This window comes from Garra rufa, chromosome 7 (assembly GCF_049309525.1).
Source record: "Garra rufa chromosome 7, GarRuf1.0, whole genome shotgun sequence".
Classification (NCBI taxonomy): Eukaryota; Metazoa; Chordata; class Actinopteri; order Cypriniformes; family Cyprinidae; genus Garra; species Garra rufa.
The window spans coordinates 11,980,362-12,007,104 of NC_133367.1; the positions used below are offsets into that span (position 1 = coordinate 11,980,362).

General features: G+C 35.0%; 1 protein-coding gene across 1 annotated transcript in view; it reads left to right on the forward strand.

Moving 5' to 3' along the window:
- Positions 1-2,502: 2,502 nt before the first annotated feature.
- Positions 2,503-26,743, forward strand: part of LOC141337920 (serine/threonine-protein kinase 38-like) — a 28,214-nt gene continuing 3,973 nt past the window's right edge. The window contains exons 1-12 of the mRNA XM_073843496.1: positions 2,503-2,600; positions 9,131-9,182; positions 12,805-12,927; positions 13,016-13,099; positions 15,841-15,964; positions 16,193-16,347; positions 16,463-16,565; positions 19,089-19,150; positions 19,229-19,346; positions 21,669-21,888; positions 21,970-22,064; positions 23,626-24,608. Coding sequence (XP_073699597.1) covers positions 2,503-2,600; positions 9,131-9,182; positions 12,805-12,927; positions 13,016-13,099; positions 15,841-15,964; positions 16,193-16,347; positions 16,463-16,565; positions 19,089-19,150; positions 19,229-19,346; positions 21,669-21,888; positions 21,970-22,064; positions 23,626-23,768 — 1,377 coding nt within the window. The 3' untranslated portion in view covers positions 23,769-24,608. The remainder of the gene's footprint in view (positions 2,601-9,130; positions 9,183-12,804; positions 12,928-13,015; positions 13,100-15,840; positions 15,965-16,192; positions 16,348-16,462; positions 16,566-19,088; positions 19,151-19,228; positions 19,347-21,668; positions 21,889-21,969; positions 22,065-23,625; positions 24,609-26,743) is intronic.

The following is a 26,743-nucleotide window of genomic DNA, read 5'->3' on the forward strand; positions in this document are numbered from 1 at the left end:
TTTTTTAATTATTAAACAAAAGCGAATAAAGAATTTGACATATTGAATATGAAAATATCTCATCCCTCTCTTTCTCTTTCTCTCTCTCTCTCTCTTTAGAGGCGGAGCGTCTGATTTCGCTTCATTTCTCATGTGTCTCTGCTCGAATCGTCATCAGTCTGACAAACGCAGAAGTTCCACATAAAGCCTCATTGTTGCTGGATTGCTGCCGTTGAACGCACACGCGTTTCTCCGTTGCGTTTTTCCTCTAAGCGCGTCCTATTAAAAAAAAAAAAAAACTTGGAAAAATCTCCCGTTTTTTCCCCCTTTTCTTTCTTTTTTGGGGACTCGCTTCATGTCTGTTTGCCAAAAGAAAACGTGTCGAGCTAAACACCGTCCGTCAAGAGCCAAGCAGAAGCTCTGAGAAACTTTGGATCAGGTTGGTCGGCTTTTCTGTGTTTTATTTCGTTTTAAACGTTGAGTTTGAAGTGTGTTTGGTGGAACGCTCGCCGCTGACGTCACGAGGGTGGCCCCGCCCCCTCATCCCTCTTTCCATAATTATATGTTCTGAAATCCGTAAGCGTATTATTATAAAACAGACACGCATGTTTTATATTTTACCTTGTGTTTCAGTCATAATAGACACTGTTTGGATTGTGATTAGTCAAAGTTTAGTTTTAAGACCGAATTGTAACAGTTTGGAATTGAAATACTTATTTTGTACGTGTATTTATAGCAGTATTTAGTTTATTTGACAACTTAAACTCTATGTAAAAATATATACCTATGTCAGTTAACCCTTGTGCGTCAAAAATATGTACACATAGGTGCAAAATGGACTAAAAATGTCATAAAAATATAATTTGTTTATTTTTTTCCACTTTCACTGATTTTTTTAACAAGCATAGATACCAAAAAGTCATTAGCATGTAAAGGGTTACAATTATGAAATGTAGTTTGTTTGCATAATGCCACATTTTTTATAAAAAATAAAAAAAAAGAAAAGTAGTAGTTCATTTCCATATACTAAATGCTAAGCAGATTTATTTTTGTCTTTGTCAGTGAAGAACAACATTAATTTTGATGCATTTATATTTTTATGTAGTGTTAATTTTTTTTATGTATATGCCAAATTTAAAAAAAGGCACAATTTAGTAAATAAATGGTAAAAATGTCAATTTAAAGCCTTGCTAATAGAATAAATGCCTATTAGCAAATATTGTATAATTTTATAATCAAAATGCCCTGCGTTAAAAATTGCATGGGTTTCAATGTGGACATTTTTGTCCTTAAGGTCCTGAGTGTGAGTATTTTTTTTTGTACGGAGGGTAAAATAGTTTTTTTTTTTTTCAAGGAAATAATGGAGAAATATTAAAATTGCAATAAAAATGAACACTTGAGCCAAAGTTTATGCCGTTGGCATGAACACAGGCACATTTATAACACAAAACAAAACTGAAATGGACAAAAAATGTCATAAAAATGCAATTGATTAATATATTTTTTCCACTTTCACTGATGCCAATTTTTTTTTAACAAGCATAGATACCAAAAAGTAATTACATTTCAGAATTAACCCTTTAAATGCTGGTTTGTTTGACACATTTTTAATAAAAATAATGAAAAATAGTAGTTAATTTCTATGTACTAAATGCTAAGCAGATTTTTTGTCTTTGCTTATTAGATTATTAGGTGTGTCAGTGAAGTACAACATTAATTTTGAGGCGTTTATATTTTTATGTAGTTTTAGATTTTTTTATGTATATGCCAAATTTAAAAAAAATGGCACAAGCTAGTATAAATGGTAAAAATGTCAATTTAAAGCCTTGCTGATAGAATGAATGCCTATAAAAGCAAATATTACATCATTTTATAGCCAAATGGCACTGGGTTAAAAATTGCATGGACATTTTTGTCCTTAAGGTCTTGAGTGTGAGTATTTTTGTTTTGTATGGATTGTAAATTTATTTTTATTTTTTTAACGAAATGAGTGTGAAATATTAAAATTTCAATAAAAGTAAACACCTGAGCCAAAGTTTATGCCGTTGGCACGAACACAGGCACACTTATAACACAAAACAAAACTGAAATGGACATAAGGTCGCACAAGGGTTAATATTTGTAATAAGCAATATAGCAGCGCTATTGTTCCTGAAAGTGAGTCTGAGTTTCCTCTCTTAACCGTCTCTATATTTGCGCTTCAGACCGCAGATTCTGAACAGACTTCTTCCAAATGTTTTTTATGGTCACATTTGTTCTTTTCCATAATGTGTCTCAGACTGAACTGCAAATGTAGCCCAGGCTGGGTGTGTTGGATGCAGTGTAAATGACTCCAAACACTCATCTTGTAGTAGTACACTCATATGTTTTTGCATTCTTGCGTTAATGCAAGTGTAACGTGACTCCAGCGCACATGTAAATCGTGTTGTGTTTGTAAACTCCCGCAGATCTGCATCCAAACCAGTTCCCATTGGGGCGGACCCGGTAACCATGGCGACCCGAGGCCACGCCTCCAGCTCCTTAATGAGCAACCACACTAAAGAGCGAGTGACCATGGCCAAGGTCACGCTGGAGAACTTCTACAGCAACCTCATAACTCAACACGAGGAGAGGGAAATGAGGTAGAGGCACAATGATAGAGCTCCACAAAGAACTCCTTGTTCTCCACTTAAAGTGTGATGTTAAAGAAGCAAAACACTGAATCAGTGATCTGAAGTGCTGTGCTCTGTCAGTGGAGCGTAACACCATTTCTCTTCCTGTGTTGCTCATTTACTCAGTGTTTATAAGTTTGAGAGTTCTGTGCTCAGGTTGACATGAAATTAACTTTCCAACCTGTTTACTTCCATAATACAGCTATGTCCATTTATTTCAATAGTTTGTTTCAAAAAGTAAAACTTGTATGTTATATTAGTTCACTACACACAAAGTGAAATATTTCAAGCCTTTATTTGTTTAATTTTTAACGATTATGGATTAAAGATTAAAAAAACAAATCCAGTATTTCACTAAATTAGAATATCATGACAAAGTTCAACATTGTAGGCTCCCTGTGTGCCAATCTAGTCAGCTAATTAACGCAACACACCTGCAAAGGTTTCCTCAGCCTTTAAACTATTTCAGTCTGGCTTGGTAGGCTTCAGAATCATGGGGAAGACCATCATTGACACTTCCATAAGGAGGAAAAGTCTCAAAAGGCAATTAGAGTCCAAATGGGGTGAATCGGACTCGAGTCAGAGTCCAAAATGGGGCGAGTCCAAAATGGGGCGAGTCGTACTTGAGTCCGAGTCCAAATGGGGCGAGTGACTCGAGTACAAATGGGGTGAATCGGACTCGAGTCCGAGTCCTAATGGGTGAGTCCAAGTCCAAATATGGGCGAGTCGGACTCGAGTTTGAGTCCAAAACAGGGCGAGTCGTAGTCCAAATGGGCCGAGTCTTACTCGAGTCCGAGTCCAAATGGGGCGAGTGACTCGAGTCCAAAATGGGGCGAGTCGTACTCGAGTCCGAGTCCAAATGGGGCGAGTGACTCGAGTACAAATGGGGTGAATCGGACTCGAGTCCTAATGGGTGAGTCCAAGTCCAAATATGGGCGAGTCGGACTCGAGTTTGAGTCCAAAATAGGGCGAGTCGTAGTCCAAATGGGCCGAGTCTTACTCGAGTCCGAGTCCAAATGGGGCGAGTGACTCGAGTCTAAAATGGGGCGAGTCCAAAATGGGACGAGTCGTACTCGAGTCCGAGTCCAAATATGGGCGAGTGACTTGAGTACAAATGGGGTGAATCGGACTCGAGTCCGAGTCCAAATGGGGCGAGTCCAAAATGGTTAAGTCCAAGTCCAAATATGGGCCAGTCGGACTCGAGTTTGAGTCCAAAATGGGGCGAGTCGTAGTCCAAATGGGCCAAGTCTTACTCGAGTCCGAGTCCAAATGGGGCGAGTGACTCGAGTCTAAAATGGGGCGAGTCCGAGTCCAAATGGGGCGAGTCGGACTCGAATTCGAGTCCAAAATGGGGTGAGTCAGAGTCCAAATAGGGCGAGTGACTCGAGTCCAAATGGGGCGAGTCGTACTTGAGTCCGAGTCCAAATGGGGCGAGTGACTCGAGTACAAATGGGGTGAATCGGACTCGAGTCCAAGTCCTAATGGGTGAGTCCAAGTCCAAATATGGGCGAGTCGGACTCGAGTTTGAGTCCAAAACAGGGCGAGTCGTAGTCCAAATGGGCCGAGTCTTACTCGAGTCCGAGTCCAAATGGGGCGAGTGACTCGAGTCTAAAATGGGGCGAGTCCAAAATGGGGCGAGTCGTACTCGAGTCCGAGTCCAAATGGGGCGAGTGACTCGAGTACAAATGGGGTGAATCGGACTCGAGTCCGAGTCCTAATGGGTGAGTCCAAGTCCAAATATGGGCGAGTCGGACTCGAGTTTGAGTCCAAAATAGGGCGAGTCGTAGTCCAAATGGGCCGAGTCTTACTCGAGTCCGAGTCCAAATGGGGCGAGTGACTCGAGTCTAAAATGGGGCGAGTCCAAAATGGGGCGAGTCGTACTCGAGTCCGAGTCCAAATGGGGCGAGTGACTCGAGTACAAATGGGGTGAATCGGACTCGAGTCCGAGTCCTAATGGGTGAGTCCAAGTCCAAATATGGGCGAGTCGGACTCGAGTTTGAGTCCAAAATAGGGCGAGTCGTAGTCCAAATGGGCCGAGTCTTACTCGAGTCCGAGTCCAAATGGGGCGAGTGACTCGAGTCTAAAATGGGGCGAGTCCAAAATGGGGCGAGTCGTACTCGAGTCCGAGTCCAAATGGGGCGAGTGACTCGAGTACAAATGGGGTGAATCGGACTCGAGTCCGAGTCCTAATGGGTGAGTCCAAGTCCAAATATGGGCGAGTCGGACTCGAGTTTGAGTCCAAAACAGGGCGAGTCGTAGTCCAAATGGGCCGAGTCTTACTCGAGTCCGAGTCCAAATGGGGCGAGTGACTCGAGTCCAAAATGGGGCGAGTCATACTCGAGTCCGAGTCCAAATGGGGCGAGTGACTCGAGTACAAATGGGGTGAATCGGACTCGAGTCCTAATGGGTGAGTCCAAGTCCAAATATGGGCGAGTCGGACTCGAGTTTGAGTCCAAAATAGGGCGAGTCGTAGTCCAAATGGGCCGAGTCTTACTCGAGTCCGAGTCCAAATGGGGCGAGTGACTCGAGTCTAAAATGGGGCGAGTCCAAAATGGGGCGAGTCGTACTCGAGTCCGAGTCCAAATGGGGCGAGTGACTTGAGTACAAATGGGGTGAATCGGACTCGAGTCCGAGTCCAAATGGGGCGAGTCCAAAATGGTTAAGTCCAAGTCCAAATATGGGCCAGTCGGACTCGAGTTTGAGTCCAAAATGGGGCGAGTCGTAGTCCAAATGGGCCAAGTCTTACTCGAGTCCGAGTCCAAATGGGGCGAGTGACTCGAGTCTAAAATGGGGCGAGTCCGAGTCCAAATGGGGCGAGTCGGACTCGAATTCGAGTCCAAAATGGGGTGAGTCAGAGTCCAAATAGGGCGAGTGACTCGAGTCCAAATGGGGCGAGTCGTACTTGAGTCCGAGTCCAAATGGGGCGAGTGACTCGAGTACAAATGGGGTGAATCGGACTCGAGTCCAAGTCCTAATGGGTGAGTCCAAGTCCAAATATGGGCGAGTCGGACTCGAGTTTGAGTCCAAAACAGGGCGAGTCGTAGTCCAAATGGGCCGAGTCTTACTCGAGTCCGAGTCCAAATGGGGCGAGTGACTCGAGTCTAAAATGGGGCGAGTCGTACTCGAGTCCGAGTCCAAATGGGGCGAGTGACTCGAGTACAAATGGGGTGAATCGGACTCGAGTCCGAGTCCTAATGGGTGAGTCCAAGTCCAAATATGGGCGAGTCGGACTCGAGTTTGAGTCCAAAATAGGGCGAGTCGTAGTCCAAATGGGCCGAGTCTTACTCGAGTCCGAGTCCAAATGGGGCGAGTGACTCGAGTACAAATGGGGTGAATCGGACTCGAGTCCGAGTCCTAATGGGTGAGTCCAAGTCCAAATATGGGCGAGTCGGACTCGAGTTTGAGTCCAAAATAGGGCGAGTCGTAGTCCAAATGGGCCGAGTCTTACTCGAGTCCGAGTCCAAATGGGGCGAGTGACTCGAGTCTAAAATGGGGCGAGTCCAAAATGGGGCGAGTCGTACTCGAGTCCGAGTCCAAATGGGGCGAGTGACTCGAGTCTAAAATGGGGCGAGTCCAAAATGGGGCGAGTCGTACTCGAGTCCGAGTCCAAATGGGGCGAGTGACTCGAGTACAAATGGGGTGAATCGGACTCGAGTCCGAGTCCAAATGGGGCGAGTCCAAAATGGTTAAGTCCAAGTCCAAATATGGGCGAGTCGGACTCGAGTTTGAGTCCAAAATGGGGCGAGTCGTAGTCCAAATGGGCCAAGTCTTACTCGAGTCCGAGTCCAAATGGGGCGAGTGACTCGAGTCTAAAATGGGGCGAGTCCGAGTCCAAATGGGGCGAGTCGGACTCGAATTCGAGTCCAAAATGGGGTGAGTCAGAGTCCAAATAGGGCGAGTGACTCGAGTCCAAATGGGGCGAGTCGTACTTGAGTCCGAGTCCAAATGGGGCGAGTGACTCGAGTACAAATGGGGTGAATCGGACTCGAGTCCAAGTCCTAATGGGTGAGTCCAAGTCCAAATATGGGCGAGTCGGACTCGAGTTTGAGTCCAAAATGGGGCGAGTCGTAGTCCAAATGGGCCGAGTCTTACTCGAGTACGAGTCCAAATGGGGCGAGTGACTCGAGTCTAAAATGGGGCGATTCCAAAATGGGGCGAGTCGTACTCGAGTCCGAGTCCAAATGGGGCGAGTGACTCGAGTACAAATGGGGTGAATCGGACTCGAGTCCGAGTCCAAATGGGGCGAGTCCAAAATGGTTAAGTCCAAGTCCAAATATGGGCGAGTCGGACTCGAGTTTGAGTCCAAAATGGGGCGAGTCGTAGTCCAAATGGGCCGAGTCTTACTCGAGTACGAGTCCAAATGGGGCGAGTGACTCGAGTCTAAAATGGGGCGAGTCTAAAATGGGGCAAGTCCGAGTCCAAATGGGGCGAGTCGGACTCGAATTCGAGTCCAAAATGGGGTGAGTCCGAGTCCAAATGGGCCAAGTTGTACTCGAGTCCGAGTCCAAAATGGGGCGAGTCCGAGTCCAAATGGGCGAAGTTGTACTCAAGTCCGTGTCCAAATGGGGCGAGTCCAAAATGGGGCGAGTCTGAGTCCAATTGGTCCGAGTCGTAGTCCAAATGGGCCTAGTCATACTCGAATCCGAGTCCAAATGGCGCAAGTCGTAGTCCAAATGGTCCGAGTCGTACTCAAGTCCGAGTCCAAATGGTGCGAGCCCGAGTCGAGTTAAATTCAATACAAAACTGACAGTGCATTTTGACCTAACTTTTAATGTAAATGTGTCGCAATAACATGCAAAAGAAAACTTAATTCAGCATTTGCACGCTGACTGTGAGGCGCTTTCGGTGAACACGCTTTGGGTGTTTGTGTATGCAAAGAAACCAGCAGGCTGTCAAGTTCTGGAAAGACTTTTAAACACGTGCAAATACTGGATGTCACTTTCGTAATAATGCATTGAGTCAGTAAAATTTCCGTCAACTGTCCCTGGTCTCGGCAATAATTCCAGAGTTCGAAAAGTTTGAGTCCGAGTCAAAATGCATCCAAGTCCTCTTAAAAATTGAACTTGAGACTGGAATCGAGTCCGAGAACAAGTCTGAGTACCCCAACTCTAGCAATTGCAAAAAGAAGCTGGATGCTCACAGAGCGCATTATGGACGTATATTAACAGAGTGTTAAGAGGAAGGGAAAAATGTGGCCGGAAAAGGTGCACAAGTGACAGGGATGACCATAGCCTTGAGAGGATTGTTGCTTGACAAGGGCGGTTCAGAAATCTGGGGGAGCTTCATTAGTAGTGGACTGAGGCTGTTGACAGTGCATCAAGAACCACCACATACAGACGTCTACAAAGGCAAAGTGCAGTAACTACGCCAACACTGAAACTGTTCAAAGTTTTTACACCATATATGAAATTAGTTTGGATTTTGTGGTTACTGCAAACGTGAAAAAATTGAACCAGGAGAATTTGCCACAAAACAAAACGGTTGTCACAAAGCCCATTTTAAACATTGACTCAATTTTGACCAAATGTGTAGTTGCTGCACTTTGCCTTTGGAGGGAGCTGTAGAAGTCAATGCGTCAAGCCACTCCTGAACCAAAAACAGCGTCAGAAGCTTCTGTGCTGGGCTAAGGAGAAAAAGTACTGGTCTGTTGCCCAGTGGTCCCAAGTCCTGTTTTCAGATGAAAGCAAATGTTGCATTTCATTTCATTTTGACCAGAGAGGCACAAAAGTCAAGCTGCTTGAAGTCCAGTGTGAAGTCTCCACAGTCAGTGATGGTTTGCTTCCTGCTGCCGACAAGCTTTTTGGAGATGATGATTTTATTTTTCAGCACGATTTGGCACCTGCCCACAAAGCCAAAACTACCAGTACCTGCTTTAACAGCCATGGAATAACTGTAGTTGATTGGCCCGCAAACTCGCCTGACTTAAACCCCATTGGAAATCTATGGGGTATTGCCAAAAGGAAGATGAGGGAACAGAGACCCTGAAATGCAGACGAACTGAAGGCCAATATCAAAGCAACTTGGGCTCCATAACACCTCAACTGTGTCAAAGGCTGATCGCCGCCTTGATGCTGGAATTAGTGCAAAAGGAGGCCCAAGAAAGTACTGAGGACATAATACAGTACATTAACACACTTTTCGGAAGCCAACATGTGTTTAAGATTTTTTTTTATTGTCCACATGACATATTCTAATTTTGTGAAATACTGGATTAGTTTTTTTTTTTTTTTTTTGTCTTTAATCCATAATAATCAAAATTGAAGCAAATAAAGGCTTGAAATATTTCACTTGGTGTGTAGTGAAGTAATATAACATAGTTTAAGTTTAACAAATTATTGAAATAAATGGACTTCCCTCGATATTCTCATTTTTTGGCACATACCTGTAGTTGGACACGGATCTTCATTGTTTAAAATGATCCAATCTGCATACTGCAGAAATGTGATGAAGTATTGCAGTTTGGTTTTTGCGTCTTGTAATGTAGAACGATCTGTTGACAGGCAGCAAAAACTGGAAAAGGTGATGGATGAGGAAGGACTGCCTGATGAAGAGGTAACAAACACACGCTTCACATCAAACACAGTGTTCATAATTATAATTATAATATTTTTAACCAATGTTGAGGGTAAGGCATTACAAGTAATGTGAGTTACGTAATCAGATTACTTTTTTCAAGTAACTAGTAAAGTAATGCATTACTTTTTAATTTGTCTGAGAAAAGTTACTTTTCCAAATAAGTAAAGCCAGTTGTTTTTTTCCCAGTTATTGTAAGATGTTACTTTGGTTCTGATTCAATATATTCCTCAAAATGAAATGCAACCCACAATATGATTCAAACCTGCAATAATTAAATATGTTAAGTAATACAAATATCTTTTATGTATTTAATCCCATTTTATTAACCGATGCAACCATACTAAGTAAAAATTACTCAAAATAAAAAAAAAACATTTGTTTTTCTCTCTTTTTTTTATTGCTGAAGAATGTTGAACTTTCTTCTTCTGCAGTCTGTACAGACGTGAATTTATTTTTCATTCAGCCTGAGGCTTTTGGAGTGAAAGGGCTTTTACATTTGCCAAGAATAGAAGTTTTTATATTAAAAACATTCAAGCAAACACTGCTCAGATTAAAAAAAGTAAAGCCAAAGTAAGGTTGACGCATTACTTTCCATAAAAAGTAACTAAGTATCGTAATTAGTTACTTTTTAGAGAGTAACTCAATATTGTAATGCATCACTTTTAAAAGTAACTTTCCTCACCTCTTTTTTACAACAATAATTGTTGTAATGATAACATTAACTGTTATCATAACTATAAGAACCATAACTATTAATCATAACTACCATAACTAACAATCATAACTATGATGATAACATTAACTAATATAACTGTAATCATAATATTTATAACAATAACTAGATGTTTCCTATAGCAATAACTGTAATCAAAACTAGAATAGTAACTTAGCAACATCATAACAATATCTGTAACAGTAGATGTAATGAACTATAATCATAACATCTATGACGATGACTATAATAACAGTAGCTATAACTATAACCATAACAATATGAAAGACAATAGCTATAATGATAACTGTAAACATAACTATAATGAATGAATATAAATTATAATTATAAAGATAATACTATAATCATTACAATAACCTAAACGATAACAAATTTCTATAACTAATCATAACGATATCGGTACCGATAACTATAGTGAAAATGGTAACTATAACAACTGAAACCATAACTACAACAATAGCTTGTCATATCATAATGACAGCTATAATTCTAATAATATCTATAACAATAACTGTAATGATAATGGTGGCTGTAACGATAAGTTATTATACCGATATCTGTACCGATAACTATAATGAATGAATGTAAATTATAATTATATAGATAATACTATAATCATTACAACAACCTAAACGATAACAATCATAATCGTAACAGTTTTTATAATTAATCGCAACATAATCATAATGATATCGGTACCGATAACTATAACTGGTACCGATAACTATAACTATTACTAATTCTAATAATATCTATAACAATAACTGTAATGATAATGGTAGCTGTAACGATAAGTTATTATACCGATATCTGTACCGATAACTATAATGAATGAATGTAAATTATAATTATATAGATAATACTATAATCATTACAGTATCCTAAACGATAACAATCATAATCGTAACAGTTTTTATAATTAATCACAACATAATCATAACGATATCGGTACCGATAACTGTAACTGGTACCGATAACTATTACTAATTCTAATAATATCTATAACAATAACTGTAATGATAATGGTAGCTGTAACGATAAGTTATTATACCGATATCTGTACCGATCTGTACCGATAACTATAATGAATGAATGTAAATTATAATTATATAGATAATACTATAATCATTACAGTATCCTAAACGATAACAATCATAATCGTAACAGTTTTTATAATTAATCGCAACATAATCATAACGATATCGGTACCGATAACTGTAACTGGTACCGATAACTATTACTAATTCTAATAATATCTATAACAATAACTGTAATGATAATGGTAGCTGTAACGATAAGTTATTATACCGGTATCTGTACCGATAACCATAACAAATGAATATAAATTATAATTATATAGATAATACTATAATCATTACAATAACCTAAACGATAACAATCATAATCGTAACAGTTTTTATAATTAATCGCAACATAATCATAATGATATCGGTACCGATAACTGTAACTGGTACCGATAACTATAACTATTACTAATTCTAATAATATCTATAACAATAACTGTAATGATAATGGTAGCTGTAACGATAAGTTATTATACCGATATCTGTACCGATAACCATAATGAATGAATATAAATTATAATTATATAGATAATACTATAATCATTACAATAACCTAAATGATAACAATCATAATCGTAACAGTTTTTATAATTAATCGCAACATAATCATAACGATATCGGTACAGATAACTATAACTGGTACCGATAACTATTACTAATTCTAATAATATCTATAACAATAACTGTAATGGTAATGGTAGCTGTAACGATAAGTTAATATGCCGATATCTGTACCGATAATTATAACGAATGAATATAAATTATAATTATAAAGATAATACTATAAACATTACAATAACCTAAACGATAACAATCAAAATTGTAACAGTTTCTATAACTAATCATAACATAATCATAACGATATCGGTACCAATAACTATTATAAAAACGGTAGCTATAACAATAACTGCAGTCATAACTATACCAATAATTTTTCATATCATAATGACAGCTATAATTCTAATAATATCTATAACAATAACTATAATGATAATGGTAGCTATAACGATAAGTTATTATACCAGTATCTGTACCAATAACTATTATGATAATGGTAGCTATAATGAAAGCTAATTGTAACTATAATGCAAACTTAAATGATATTTGATTCTAATGATAACTTTTTATCAATAACTGTAAACGTAATGATATCTGTACCCATAACTAAAACGATCAAGTAAATGCTAACAATAATTCTAATCATAACGATATCTGTAATGATAGCTAAAATCGTAATATCCACAACGATAACTGTAATTGTAACTATTATGATAAATTAAATGTTAACGATTACTATAATCATAATATCAGTTATGATAACTGTAATCACAACTATAAATCTAAATTAAGTAATAATGATAGCTATATTCGTAATATCTATAATAAGAATAATAAGAAATTAAATTAAAATTAAATAGTAATGATAACTATAATCATAACATCTATAACAATTTCTGTAATCATAATGATAATGATAAATTGGATAGCGATATCCCATAACTGGTTAATCATAGCTATAATGATAACGATATTAGTGTCCATGTTAGTGTACGATAACTATTTATTCATAGCGTACGAAGTTTTGTTGTCGGATGGATTCTGATTGTCAACGTTTTTGTCGCACATCAGCTGGAAATGTTTTTTTCTGAACATTATATTTGTAGCGTGGACATCACTGTTGTATTTATCGACTTGTCTTAAAGTTATCGTTACAGTTATCGTCCTTGGTGTAATGGTGTATTGCACACATATTTAAATGAATGTATATTTTGCGTTCCAGAAGCGTGTGCGGCGCTCTCAACACGCTCGTAAGGAGACAGAGTTCCTGCGGCTGAAGAGAACCAGACTGGGTTTGGACGACTTCGAGTCGCTGAAGGTGATTGGACGAGGAGCCTTTGGGGAGGTGATTATGATAATGAGCACTGATGACACACGGATGAATCTGTGTCTGTTATACAGCTTATAAATGTGAGTGTTTCTGCTGTCTGCAGGTGCGTCTGGTCCAGAAGAAAGACACGGGACACGTTTACGCCATGAAGATCCTGCGCAAAGCTGACATGCTGCAGAAAGAGCAGGTGACACTTACAATCATGATCAAAACCACACCGAAAATAATGATAATGCAAAATATCATCAAATTAAATGGTGCGAAATAAAGATTTTATTATTTTTTATTTTAATATTTTAGGGGTTTTTATAATTTTTTGTTTCATTTTAATATTTTTTTTTTTGTTATGTTTTTTTATTGTTTCAAGTCATTTTTATGATAATTAGTATCGTATTTGATTTTATTTCATTTTGGTATTTTTTGTCACTGGTAACATTTGTGTCTTTTTGTAATATTTGTTTTATTTTATTAGGTTACTTGATTTTTTTAATGTTATGTGTTTTTACGTCTTTTTTTATTTAGTATTGAGAAATTTGGTATTACATTTGGTAAATGTGTGTTCCTTTTTGTCATTTTGCAATTTTTATTTCATTTTATTTGGTTACTAGATGTTTTTTAAATTTATGTTATGTAATGTCTTTTTTATAATATTTAGTATTGTGCTTGGTTATTTGATGTTATTTCATTTTGTTTTTTTGTCATTTGTTAGCATTAAAATTTGTTACTGTTTTAGTAAAATTTGTGTTCTTTTTGTCATTTTTGTTTCATTTTATTAATTTATTTGGTTACTTAATGGTTTTTTATTGTTTTTTTATTTTTATTGTTATGTTTTTATTGTTTTGTGTCTTTTTTATTATATTTAGTTTTGTTTTTGGTTATTTCATTTTGGTATTTTTTTATGTCATTGGTAAAATCTGGTACATTTTTTGTAAAATTTGTGGGGGGTTTTGTCATTTTGCTATATTTGTTTCATTTTATTATTTTATTTGGTTTATTTTTAATATTATGTTTTCGTTATTTCATTTTGGGGTTTTTTTGTCATTGGTAAAAAAATTAAATTGTTTTGTAAAATTTGTGTAGTTTTTTTTGTCATTATTTTATTTGGTTGGTTGATTTTTTTTTTATGTCATGTTTTTTATTGTTTGGTTATTTGATGTTATTTCATTTTGGTATTTTAATTTTTATTTGGTTACTTGATGTTATTTTTAATTTTTTAATGTTATGATTTTTTATTGTTTATGTCTTTTTTATTATATTTAGTATTGAGTTTGGTTATTTGATGTTATTTCATTTTGGGGGGTTTTGTGTCGTTGGTAAAATTGTGCAATTTATTTAGTAAAATTTGTGTCTTTTTGTCATTTTGCAATTTTTGTTTCATTTTATTATTTTATTTGGTTACTTAATGTTTTTTTCTTTTTTAATGTTAGGTTTTTTATTGTTTTATGTCTTTTTTTATTAGATTTAGTATTGTGTTTGGTTATTTGAGGTTTTATTTAGGTATTTTTGTGTTATTGATTAAATCTGGTACATTTTTAGTCAAATTTGTGTTTGTCATTTTGCAATTTTGGTTTCATTATTTTATTTGGTTACTTGATGGTTTTTTTGTTGTTTTTTATTTTTGTAATGTTATGTTTTTTTATCGTTTCATTAAATTTTTATTATACTTAGTATTGTGTTTGGTTATTTGATGTTATTTCATTTTGGTATTTTTTATGTCATTGGTAAAATTTGGTAAAATTTATTTTATTTTTATTTTTTATTTGGTTACTTAATGTTTTTTTTGTTGTTTTGTTTTTTATTGTATTTTTTATAATATTTAGTATTGTGTTTGGTTATTTGATGTTATTTCATTTTGGTATTTTTTGTCATTGGTAAAATTTGTTACTGTTTTAGTAAAATTTGTGTTCTTTTGTCAGTTTTGTTTCATTTTATTATTTTGTTTGGTTACTTTGTTTCTTTTGTTGTTGTTTTTTTTATTATATTTCGTATTGTGTTTGGTTGTTTCATTTTGATATTTTTTTGTGTCATTGGTAAACATTTGAGTTCTTTTATGTTTTTTATATGTTTTATTTTTATTATATTGTGTTTGGTTATTTGAGATTTTATTTTGGTATTTTTTGTGTCATTGATAAACATTTGGTACATTTTTTTTGTTCCTTTTTTGTTGTTTTGCTATTTTTGTTTTATTTTATAATTTTATTTGGTTACTTAATGTTTTTTGTTGTTTTGTTTTTCATTCTATTATTTCATTTGGGTGGTTGATGGTTTTTTCATTGTTATTTTTTATGTTTTTTATTGTTATGTCTTTTTTATTATATTTAGTTTTGTGTTTGGTAATTTGATGTTATTTCATTTTGGTATTTTTGTGTCATTGGTAAAATTTTGTAATTTTTTTTGTCATTTTGTAATTTTTGTTTCATTTTATAATTTTATTAGGTTACTTGATGTTTTTTGTTGTTTTTTTAATTTTTAATGTTAGGTCTTTTTTATTAGATTTAGTATTGTGTTTGGTTATTTGAGGTTTTATTTAGGTATTTTTGTGTCATTGGTAAAACCTGGTACATTTTTAGTCAAATTTGTGTTCTCTTTTGTCATTTTGCAATTTTGGTTTCATTATTTTATTTGGTTACTTGATGGTTTTTTGTTGTTTTTAATTTTTTTAATGTTATGTTTTTTATCGTTTCATTTAATTTTTATTATACTTAGTATTGTGTTTGGTTATTTGATGTTATTTCATTTTGGTATTTATGTCATTGGTAAAATTTGGTAAAATTTATTTTATTTTTATTTTTTATTTGGATACTTAATGGTTTTTGTTGCTTTTATTTTGTAATGCTATGTTATTTTTTTGTTTCATGTCTTTTTGACAGTCTTATTTTTCCAGTATTTGATGTTTTCATTGACTTCTGTTCAATCGTTGTGTCTCAGGTGGGTCATATCCGGGCGGAGCGGGACATCTTGGTTCAGGCAGACAGTCTGTGGGTGGTCAAAATGTTCTACAGTTTTCAGGACAAACTCAATCTTTACCTACTCATGGAGTTCCTGCCTGGAGGTGAGAGCATTTGTGTCACAAACGTCTTCATTGGTACTTAAGTAGATTTCAGATGTGTCTTGATGTTCACCTTTCTCCAGAACCTTTCAAATGACTCACAGAAAACCAACTGATTCAAGTTGATTCTTTTAATTGAATCAGTGAATCGCGATTCCAAATGACTCCCTGTGCTTCTGATGCTGAAGTTGGTGAAATCTCAAAGTCTGCTGGATGTCTTGTGTTGGTCAGGTGACATGATGACTCTGCTGATGAAGAAGGACACTCTGACGGAGGAGGAGACGCAGTTCTACGTGGCTGAGACGGTTCTGGCCATCGACTTCATCCATCAGCTGGGCTTCATTCACAGAGACATCAAGCCAGACAACCTGCTGCTGGACTCCAAGGTCAAACACCCTGACAGGAACAGGAAGTGACTCAATAACCCACTTCCTGCGCCCTCTTCTGCTTTCCCTGTGAGCGAGGCCTCTGATTGGCTGAGGTGTTTTTTTGTGTTTTCAGGGTCACGTCAAGCTGTCTGATTTCGGCTTGTGTACGGGACTCAAGAAGGCGCATCGGACCGAGTTTTACCGCAACCTGAGCCACAGCCAATCAAACGACCTCAGTGAGTCAACTAGCCTTCAGGCTAATCCGAAATATCTTCTCAAACCGATCCAACTTACGAATTCCCGTATTTGGCAAATGGCTCAAACTCCCGTAGACTTCCTTTCGCATAAATCTCCGATAGAGCTTTGCTAGCATGCTAGCAGACATGTTTAATCATACAAGAAACATGCTAGCAAAGCGTCAACTCGTATTAGCAACATGCTAACTCATGTTAGCCATCTTAGCAGCATGCTAATCATACAAGCATCCAAAAAACATGGTAATTCATGTTAGTGGCGTGCTGACATGCTAACTCATGCTAGCCCACATGCCTAACATGAATTAGCACGTTGCTCATGTGAGTTAGCGCTTTGCTAGCATGTTTCTTATATGATTAAGCATGTTTTCTAACACACTGCTAGCATGTTTTAGCACTATAGTAACATGAGTATGTTCTAGCATGTTTTGTAACATGTTGTAGAACATGGCTAGCACGTTTTAAAAGTATGCTAGCATGTTTCTGATATGATTTAACACATACCTAACATGTTTCTAGCATGTTTAACATTTTACCGTAATGCTAATTCATGCCGTCAACATGACAAACATGTTAGAGATGTCTTAGCAACATGCTAGTTCACACTAGCATAGTGTCAAAACCTGTTAATGTAATGCTAATTCATGTTAGCAACATGTTAAACATGATAGAAGTGTTAACAACAAGCTTATTCGTGTTAGCCATGTGGTAAAACATGCCAGAAACATGTTCATCCGTGTTAGCATAGTGTTAAAACAGGATAACACCATGTAAAACATGTTAGCAACAAGCTAGTTCATACATGCTAGTTAGCGATATGCTAATTCATGTTAGCCATGTGGTAAAACATGTTAATTCATGCTATCAACATGATAAACATGTTAGAGATGTGTTAGCAACATGCTAGTTCACGCTAGCATAGTGTCAAAACCTGTTAATGTAATGTTAATTCATGTTAGCAACATGTTAAACATGATAGAAGTGTTAACAAGCTTATTAGTTCATACATGCTAGTTAGCGATATGCTAATTCATGTTAGCCATGTGGTAAAACATGCCAGAAACATGTTCATCCATGTTAGCTTAGTGTTAAAACAGGATAACACCATGTAAAACATGTTAGCAACATGCTAGTTCATACATGCTAGTTAGCGATATGCTAATTCATGTTAGCCATGTGGTAAAACATGCCAGAAACATGTTCATCCATGTTAGCTTAGTGTTAAAACAGAATAACACCATGTAAAACATGTTAGCAACAAGCTAGTTCATACATTCTAGTAAGCGATATGCTAATTCATGTTAGCCATGTGGTAAAACATGTTAATTCATGTCGTCAACATAAACATGTTAGAGATGTGTTAGCAACATGCTAATTCATGATAGAAATATGTTAGCAACATGCTAATTGATGTTAGTATAGTGTTAAAACAGGCTAGTGCCATGTTAAACATGCTAGACACATTTAAGTAACACGTTAGTTCATACATGCTAGTTAGCAATAAGCTAATTCATGTTAGCCATGTGATAAAACATGTTAATTCATGCCGTCAACATGATAAACATGTTAGAGATGTGTGTTAGCAAACATGCTAGTTCACACTAGCATAGTGTTAAAACCTTTTACCTTAATGCTAATTCATGTTAGCAACATGTTAAACATGATAGAAACATGTTAGCACCATGTAATTGATGTTAGCATAGTGTTATATCAGGCTAGCGCCATGTTAAACATGTTAGAGACATTTAAGCAACACGTTAGTTCATACATGCTAGTTAGCAATAAGCTAATTCATGTTAGCCATGTGGTAAAACATGTTAGAAACTTGTTAAAAACATGTTAATTCATGCCGTCAACATGATAAACATGTTAGAGATGTGTTAGCAACATGCTAGTTCATATTAGCATAGTGTTAAAACCTTTTACCTTAATGTTAATTCATGTTAGCAACATGTTAAACATGATAGAAACATGTTAGCAACATGCTAATTGATGTTAGTATAGTGTTATATCAGGCTAGCGCCATGTTAAACATGTTAGAGACATTTAAGCAACATGTTAGTTCATACATGCTAGTTAGCGATATGCTAATTCATGTTAGCCATGTGGTAAAACATGTTAATTCGTGCTGTCAACATGATAAACATGTTAGAGATGTGTGTTAGCAAACATGCTAGTTCATTCTAGCATAGTATTAAAACCTGTTAATGTAATAGCAATTCATACTAGCAACATGTTAAACATGTTAGAAACATATTAGCAATGTGCTAATTCATGCTAGCAACACATTTAAAGATGTTAACAATGTTCTAAATAATATTAGTAACAATTGTTAGTAGTAAAATAATAATAAAACAGTAAAAATGGACTTTTTCTGACTTCAAACTTAGTTATTTTAAACGTTCAGATGTGGCTTTGTCAAGCTAGCGCTCTTTACTAGTTAATATTGATGTTCATATTTGATCGTTGAGTATTACGTGAGTGATTCACACGTGTTTCTCGTAGCGTTCCAGCACATGAACTCTAAGAGGAAGGCGGAGACGTGGAAGAGGAACCGGAGACAGCTGGTCAGTGTTCACCACAGCTTCATTAGCCTGTTCAAAACAAACAGGAAGTGATGCGTTATGTTGCTCCGCCTCTTTCAGGCCTTCTCCACGGTGGGAACGCCGGACTACATCGCGCCGGAGGTCTTCATGCAAACCGGATACAACAAGCTCTGCGACTGGTGGAGTCTAGGAGTCATCATGTACGAGATGCTCATCGGTAATTACAGAAATCGCCAGATTATTTAAATTTTTTTATTAAAAACTATTTCAAATGTTGGCAAATCAAATGCAAAGCGAATATTCTCGTCACGTTATCTGTCACTATCCAAGTCTAGCAACTAGAGTCATGCTAGTAATTTGCTAAAACTTGCTAGCAACATACTTATTGTGTTAAAACATATTAACAATATGCTAATCATGTTATAAACATGCTAATAACTTGCTAATTATGCTAGAAGCCTGCTAGCAACATTATTATGTTAGAAACATGTTAGCAACTTGCTAATCATATAAGAAACATGCTAGCAACATGCTAATCATGTTAACGATATGTTAATTATGTTAAAAACATGCTAATAACTTGCTAATCATGCTAACAACATTGTCATGCCAGAAACATGTTGGCAACTGGTTAATCATGTTAAAAACATGCTAGCACATGCTAGAAACGTGTTAATCATGGTAGAAAAATGCTAACAGCATGTTAATCATGCTAGAAACATGTTAACAATATTTCTAATATTTATTTATCTGTTACTAGCCAAGTTTAGCAACTAGAATCATGTTAGTAACTTGCTAAAATTCTAGAAACATGCTAGCAACATGTTAGTAACTTGCTAATCATATTAGAAGCATGCTAACAACATGCTAATTATGTTACTAACATGTTAATGACATGGTAGCCATGTTAAAACATGCTAGAAAAATGCTAATCATGGTAGAAACATGTTAACGTCAGGTTAATCTTGTTAAAACATGCTAGCAACATGCTAATCATGGTAGAAACATGTTAACAGTATGCTAATCATGTAAAAACATGTTAACGATATGTTAATCATGTTATAAACATGCTAGCAACATGTTAGTAACTTGCTAGTCATATTAGAAGAATGCTAACAACATGCTAATCATGTTACAAACATGTTAACGACATGGTAGCCATGCTAAAACATGCTAGCGACATGCTTATCATGGTAGAAACATTTTATCATGTTAATCTTGTTAAAACATGTTAGCAAAATGCTAATCATGGTAGAAACATGCTAACAGTATGCTAATCATGTAGAAACATGTTAACGATATGTTAATCATGTTATAAACATGCTAACAACATGCTAATCATGTTACAAACATGTTAACGGCATTGTAGCCATGCTAAAACATGCTAGCAACATGCTAATCATGGTAGAAACATGTTAACATGTTAATCTTGTTAAAACATGCTAGCAAAATGCTAATCATGGTAGAAATATGCTAACAGTATGTTAATCATGTAGAAACATGTTATCGATATGTTAATCATGTTATAAACATGCTAGCAACGTTAGTAACTTGCTAATCATATTAGAAGCATGCTAACAACATGCTAATCATGTTACACACATGTTAACGACATGGTAGCCATGCTAAAACATGCTAGCGACATGCTAATCATTGTAGAAACACATTAACATCATGTTAATCTTGTTAAAACATGCTAGCAACATGCTAATCATGTTACAAACATGGTAACGACATGGTAGCCATGCTAGCAACATGCTAATCATATTAGAAGCATGCTAACAACATGCTAATCATGTTACAAACATGTTAACGACATGGTAGTCATGCTAAAACATGCTAGTGAAATGCTAATCATGCTAGAAACACGTTAACATGTTAATCTTGTTAAAACATGCTAGCAACATGCTAATCATGGTAGAAACATGCTAACAGCATGCTAATCATGCTAGAATGTAATGTAACAACATGTTAAACATGTGCTAATCACATGCTAATAGCGTTAAAAACATGTTAGCAACATGCTATTTCTAATAAATAAATGATCATCTATCTACCTATAAAACTACTTTAAACTGAAAACTGAAAACCTTCAAACTTCTTGATTTTTTTTAATCTTTTGTCTAACTCCCTGTTTTAGCTTTCTCAAGTCTTGACAAACTTTTTAATCTAGTTATTGCTTTGAATAAAAATGCATTAGTAATATTTTGTTCCATGCTTTTTTTCCCACCCCAAGTGAAATTATGCTTTTTAAATTCAAATATAATTCAAATTATATTCAAATATAAGTTGAACTATCTTTGAATATAATTCGAATTTTAATAATATTAAAGTGAAAATGCGATTTTAAGTTTTGTTGACCTTTTTTTTTAAAAACTATTTAACGTTGACGTTACACCTGACATATCAACGCCTCACTTTCCTGAGAAATCAGCCAATCAGAAAAGAGCCAGAGAATCTAATTATTTGTATTTATTTAAAGTAAACGAATTAAATGAATGCTTCAAAATAAACTAATTTAATATGTGTTTTGTGGTAGGCTATCCTCCGTTCTGCTCAGAAACTCCTCAGGAGACGTATAAGAAGGTGATGAGCTGGAAGGAGACGCTGGTGTTTCCTCCGGAGGTGCCGATCTCAGAGCGAGCCAAAGCGCTGATCCTGCGTTTCTGCTGCGAAGCCGATCATCGTATCGGAGCCGGCGGTGTGGACGAGATCAAGAGGAACGGCTTCTTCGAGGGAGTGGATTACGATCACATCAGGTCGGATTGCGTAACGTGCGTTTGATTTTAAGCGATTGCGATGAGCTTGTGATCTAACGAAGATTCTTTAATCGTTCGCAGAGAGAGACCTGCGGCGATCCCCATCGAGATCAAGAGCATCGACGACACGTCTAACTTTGACGAATTTCCCGAGTCCGACATCCTGCAGCCCACAAGTATGACGCAAACGCACAAGAAAATAACGATTTATTATTTTATTTTGATAATTGTAATTATTTAATGTTGAATAATTTACTAAATCGCACCATGACGGAAAACTATTTTAATTTAATTTAATTTACAAACAAAATGACGGGAAAAATGTATTAATAATTCAATAAATTCACGTTTCAAAGTAATTTACTTATTAAATTAATTAAAATTAATGATTTAAAATACATTTGATATATAATATTTATTATTTAAGATTTTTTTAAAGATTTAAATAAATTAACACTTTACTTTTTAACATTTCCATCTTAATATAATTCACATAAATTAAATTAATGCTTCAAAGTTGATTTCATCAAGAAGGAAATTAATTCATTATTAAATTAATTAAATTAAATTAATGATTTAAAATACATATGATATTGTCAAAAAATATGTATTGTCAAATAAAATATATATAATATTTATTATTTAAGAATTATCTAAAACTTTTTAAATAAATTAACACTTTAAAATGAATTATCAATTCTTCCTTCTTAATAGAATTAACATAAATTAAATTGATGCGTAAATATATATTTTATCAAGTAGGGAAAATGTAATTAATTTAAGTGAATTAATTAAATGAATGCTTAAGTTAATTTAATCAAGAAGGTAATTAATTAATTATTGAATCAATTAAATAAAATTAATGATTTAAAATACATTTGATATATAATATTTATTATTTAAGAATTATCTAATATAATTAATTTAAATAATGCTTCAAAATAGATTTGATATTTATTGTATTTAAAAAAAAATCATTTTTACATCTTAATATAAGTAAATTAATAAATTTCTTATTTAAAATACAATTGATATATATATATATAAAATATCTATTAAATTGCGAAGTTAATATTATATTAAATAACACTAAGATTTAAGAAAAAAAACTAACAATTAATTGTTTAATTTATTCCGTCTTAATATAATTCACATTAATTAATTACATTTTCCTTCTTGATGTCATTTATTTTTAAGCATAATTTAATTTAAGTAAATTTATTTAATGCTTTAGAGTTCATTTCATAAAGAAGGAAATTGTAATTAATTATTAAATTAATGCTGTAAAATATATTTAACATATTATATTGAGAAGTTAATAATATATTATACTAAGAAAGCGTTTAATTAAATAATAATTACAAATTAATAATTAAATTTTTACATCATAATATAATTTAAGTATAAAATATAAATTAAATTCCTCAAAATAAATTCGACAAGATCAAGAAGGACAAATTAAAGAATTGAATATTTAAATGTTTGTATTTTAAAAGACAAAATGAAGTAAAAACATAATTATATCATTAAAAACTTATAACTATAATGTTATCCTTTTAAAAACTGCCTTATGTGCCGTTTAAATGCTTGTATTTAATATGATAGTAACATAACGGACAGGTTTCAGAGGTAACACTAGTTGAGAGAAATCTCATTTTCTTTAGAAGTTGATTTGACTCGAGAATCGTTTGAATCTTAAAGCTTGTGTCTGAACTGTGTTTTGTCATTTTTGTTCAGGTCCAGTGGTGGCGAGCAACCATCACCCGGAGTCGGACTACAAGAACAAGGACTGGGTGTTCATCAACTACACCTACAAACGCTTCGAGGGTCTGACGGCCAGAGGAGCTATTCCAGCCTACATGAAGACCGGCAAACGATGAACACCACGCTCCAGCAGCTCAAACACTTCCTCAAACACTACCAGACTCTCCATCGCCAACCTCTGCTGCCTTACAGACAAACACCGCCTTCATCTTCACTGTGAGGATCATCAAAATCACGTTTGTATGCTGGATATCTGCTGAACGCTTCGGCTGATCTAATACCAAAACACTTCCACATTCATAGCTCTTCTTAACTTTATATATATGTATATTGTGCCTTATAACGTCATATTCAGGCTAGAAAGCTTTACGTTTGTCCCTCAGCGAGACTATCGCCTTTATTACGTTGACTTGAGAAAGCCACCTTCTGACTGCTGCTCCTCCTAGAGTTTTAACTCTCCAAACTCCACACTCAGGCCAGATCTTCAGACTGATCTGACTCCAGTTGCTGTATCTTTTCCAACTGATCCGACTTACGGTTTTCCTAAAAATAACGATTAAAACTAGTAAAAATCTCATAGACTTACATTGAGGGAATGTTCAAATGATCAACACTATTCAAACTCCATCTGTCAAAATTCAAACTCCAACCGACAAAATTCAAACTCCAACTGACAAAATTCAAACTCCAACTGACAAAATTCAAACTCCAACTGACAAAATTCAAACTCCAACCGACAAAATTCAAACTCCAACTGACAAAATTCAAACTCCAACTGACAAAATTCAAACTCCAACTGTCAAAATTCAAACTCCAACCGACAAAATTCAAACTCCAACTGTCAAAATTCAAATTTTAAACTCATTTGAAACTCAAACTTCCCTTCTATGAACTATATTTGTAATCCCTTCAAATTCATTCAAACCAACTTGCTAATTATGCTAACAACGTGGTCCGTGTACCTACGTATAATTGGTTTTCTCGATTTTGTTTTTAAAACAAACAAACGAATAAATGATTGGTTTATGCAATATTTACATTTTCTTGAGAACACAAAAACGAATTTCATTCATATTTTCAATTTTGTTTTCATTACACGTCGTTCAAATGCAGATATTAAAAAGTCAACAAAACCAAATCGAAAAATTAAAGTTTTTTTGAACAAAGCGCGTTTTAGTACACCGGAAGCTCTCTGCTGCCACTTTCACTTGAGACGGGCGTAAACATACGGAGCCCGCAGCGTCACCTGCAGGAGAAAAATAATCAATCCGTGGCGAAGGTTTTGCAAATTGTCCCCTGAGTTTATAAACCGTTTCTGAAAAACGATAGAGTTTGGAGAGGAGAAGGTAAAAAGCAATACAAAACTGTACCGGTGATGTTAATTATTTTGCTTTCAAACTGAATGCAATGTAATAATATATATTTATTAATAACATTAACATCATGCATCTAACTCTGGGTGAAAAGCTTATAATACAATCACTAAAATATGTCGTCATAAGAATGAATAGTTTGCAAACACATTTCTAGGTTATTTAAAAATAAAACATTCATGAATTATTGTATTAGAAACATTTTACTGTCTTAAGTGCACTCATTTATTAGCCTATAAATTAAAATAATAATAATTATTATTAGTAGTATTATTTACGGTGACGCAAACAGCTTATATGCTGTTTCAGCTATTAAAATAGTTCAGGAAAGTGGTTGCTTCATTTAGTTTTTTTATTAAATTAATTTAGAAAAATGTTTAGAGCATTTTATTGTTCGTTCAATATAAGTTTTTTTTTTTAAGTAACAACCAAGCAGCCAGCGACAGACAGTGAGTTGATCATAGCCTGTGTTTGATCAGTTTTGCCTTCTCAAATCATCACGACTTGCCTACAATAAAATCTATAGGCCTAAAAGGGTTCAAGTATAAAACAATGTTAATTTCAACAATAAACTAATATAAAAGTGTTTATATTCACCGCCTGTGTTTTATCCTATTGGTAATTATTGTAAAATAAAGGCTAAAACGCTTGTGTTTTCTGAGTCAGTGTCGCAAGGATGAAGTTGCCAATCGCCATTTCCTCTTTGGACGCTTTTAGAGAGAAATTAATCTTTACAGACTACATAATGAAATAGTTTTTGTTTTTGATTTGTTCTATTTCGTTAAGTAATAATTTAAAGCTTTCTATAAATACATGTATCTTGTCCGTGAATTATGTATTCGCTGAGTTTTGCTGAGAATAACTCCTATTGAGATGACATGAGGGGTCATGTTTGTTTTCAACGTTTCAAGCACCGTTTGCAACGTTTTGTTGATATTGTGAGTGCACACAAATAAAAGTAGACCCTTTACAGTTTCGAATAATGTATTACTCGTACCTTTATGAGCAAAAATAACGGAATATTTTAAATTGTTTCCACTGCAAAAATGCAAGTGATTGTGCTGGCGCCTCCATGTCCTGCAAAGAGGCTCTCCGTACAAACGATTGCATTTGTGCCTAATAGCGCACATTTATATTATTTTAACGTTGAAATTAACATTGTTTTATACTTTAACTCTTTTAGGCCTAGATCTATATTTATTTTAGGCAAGTCGTGATTATCTGAGAAGGCAAAATTGATCAAACACAATATGATCAACTCATTCTCTGCCGCTTGCCGCTTGGTCGTTACTTTAAAAATCAAAAACTTATATTTAACGAACGAAAAAATGCTCCAAACGTTTTTTCTAAATTAACTTAATAAAAACGAAACGAAATATAATCACTTTGCGTTACATACAAAACTACACTATTTTAATAGCTGAAACAATATGCAGTTTCGTGAGAAGAGGGGAAAAAGACGTCGGGTTTGGGTCGGATTGGGGCCCATTACTGAATTCTGATAAACTCGGGCCAGCATCTAGGGCTAGGGCCTGGATTTGTAATTATTATAATTATTATAGACTAAATAAATGGGTGCACTTAAGACAGTAAACTGTTTATTATAATGAATGCTTTATTTTTAAATAACCTTTTACAGCTTTAGAAATGTGTTATACTATTCATTCTGAACACGTAGACTAATCTTGGCGATTTTATTATAAGCTTTTCACCCAGAG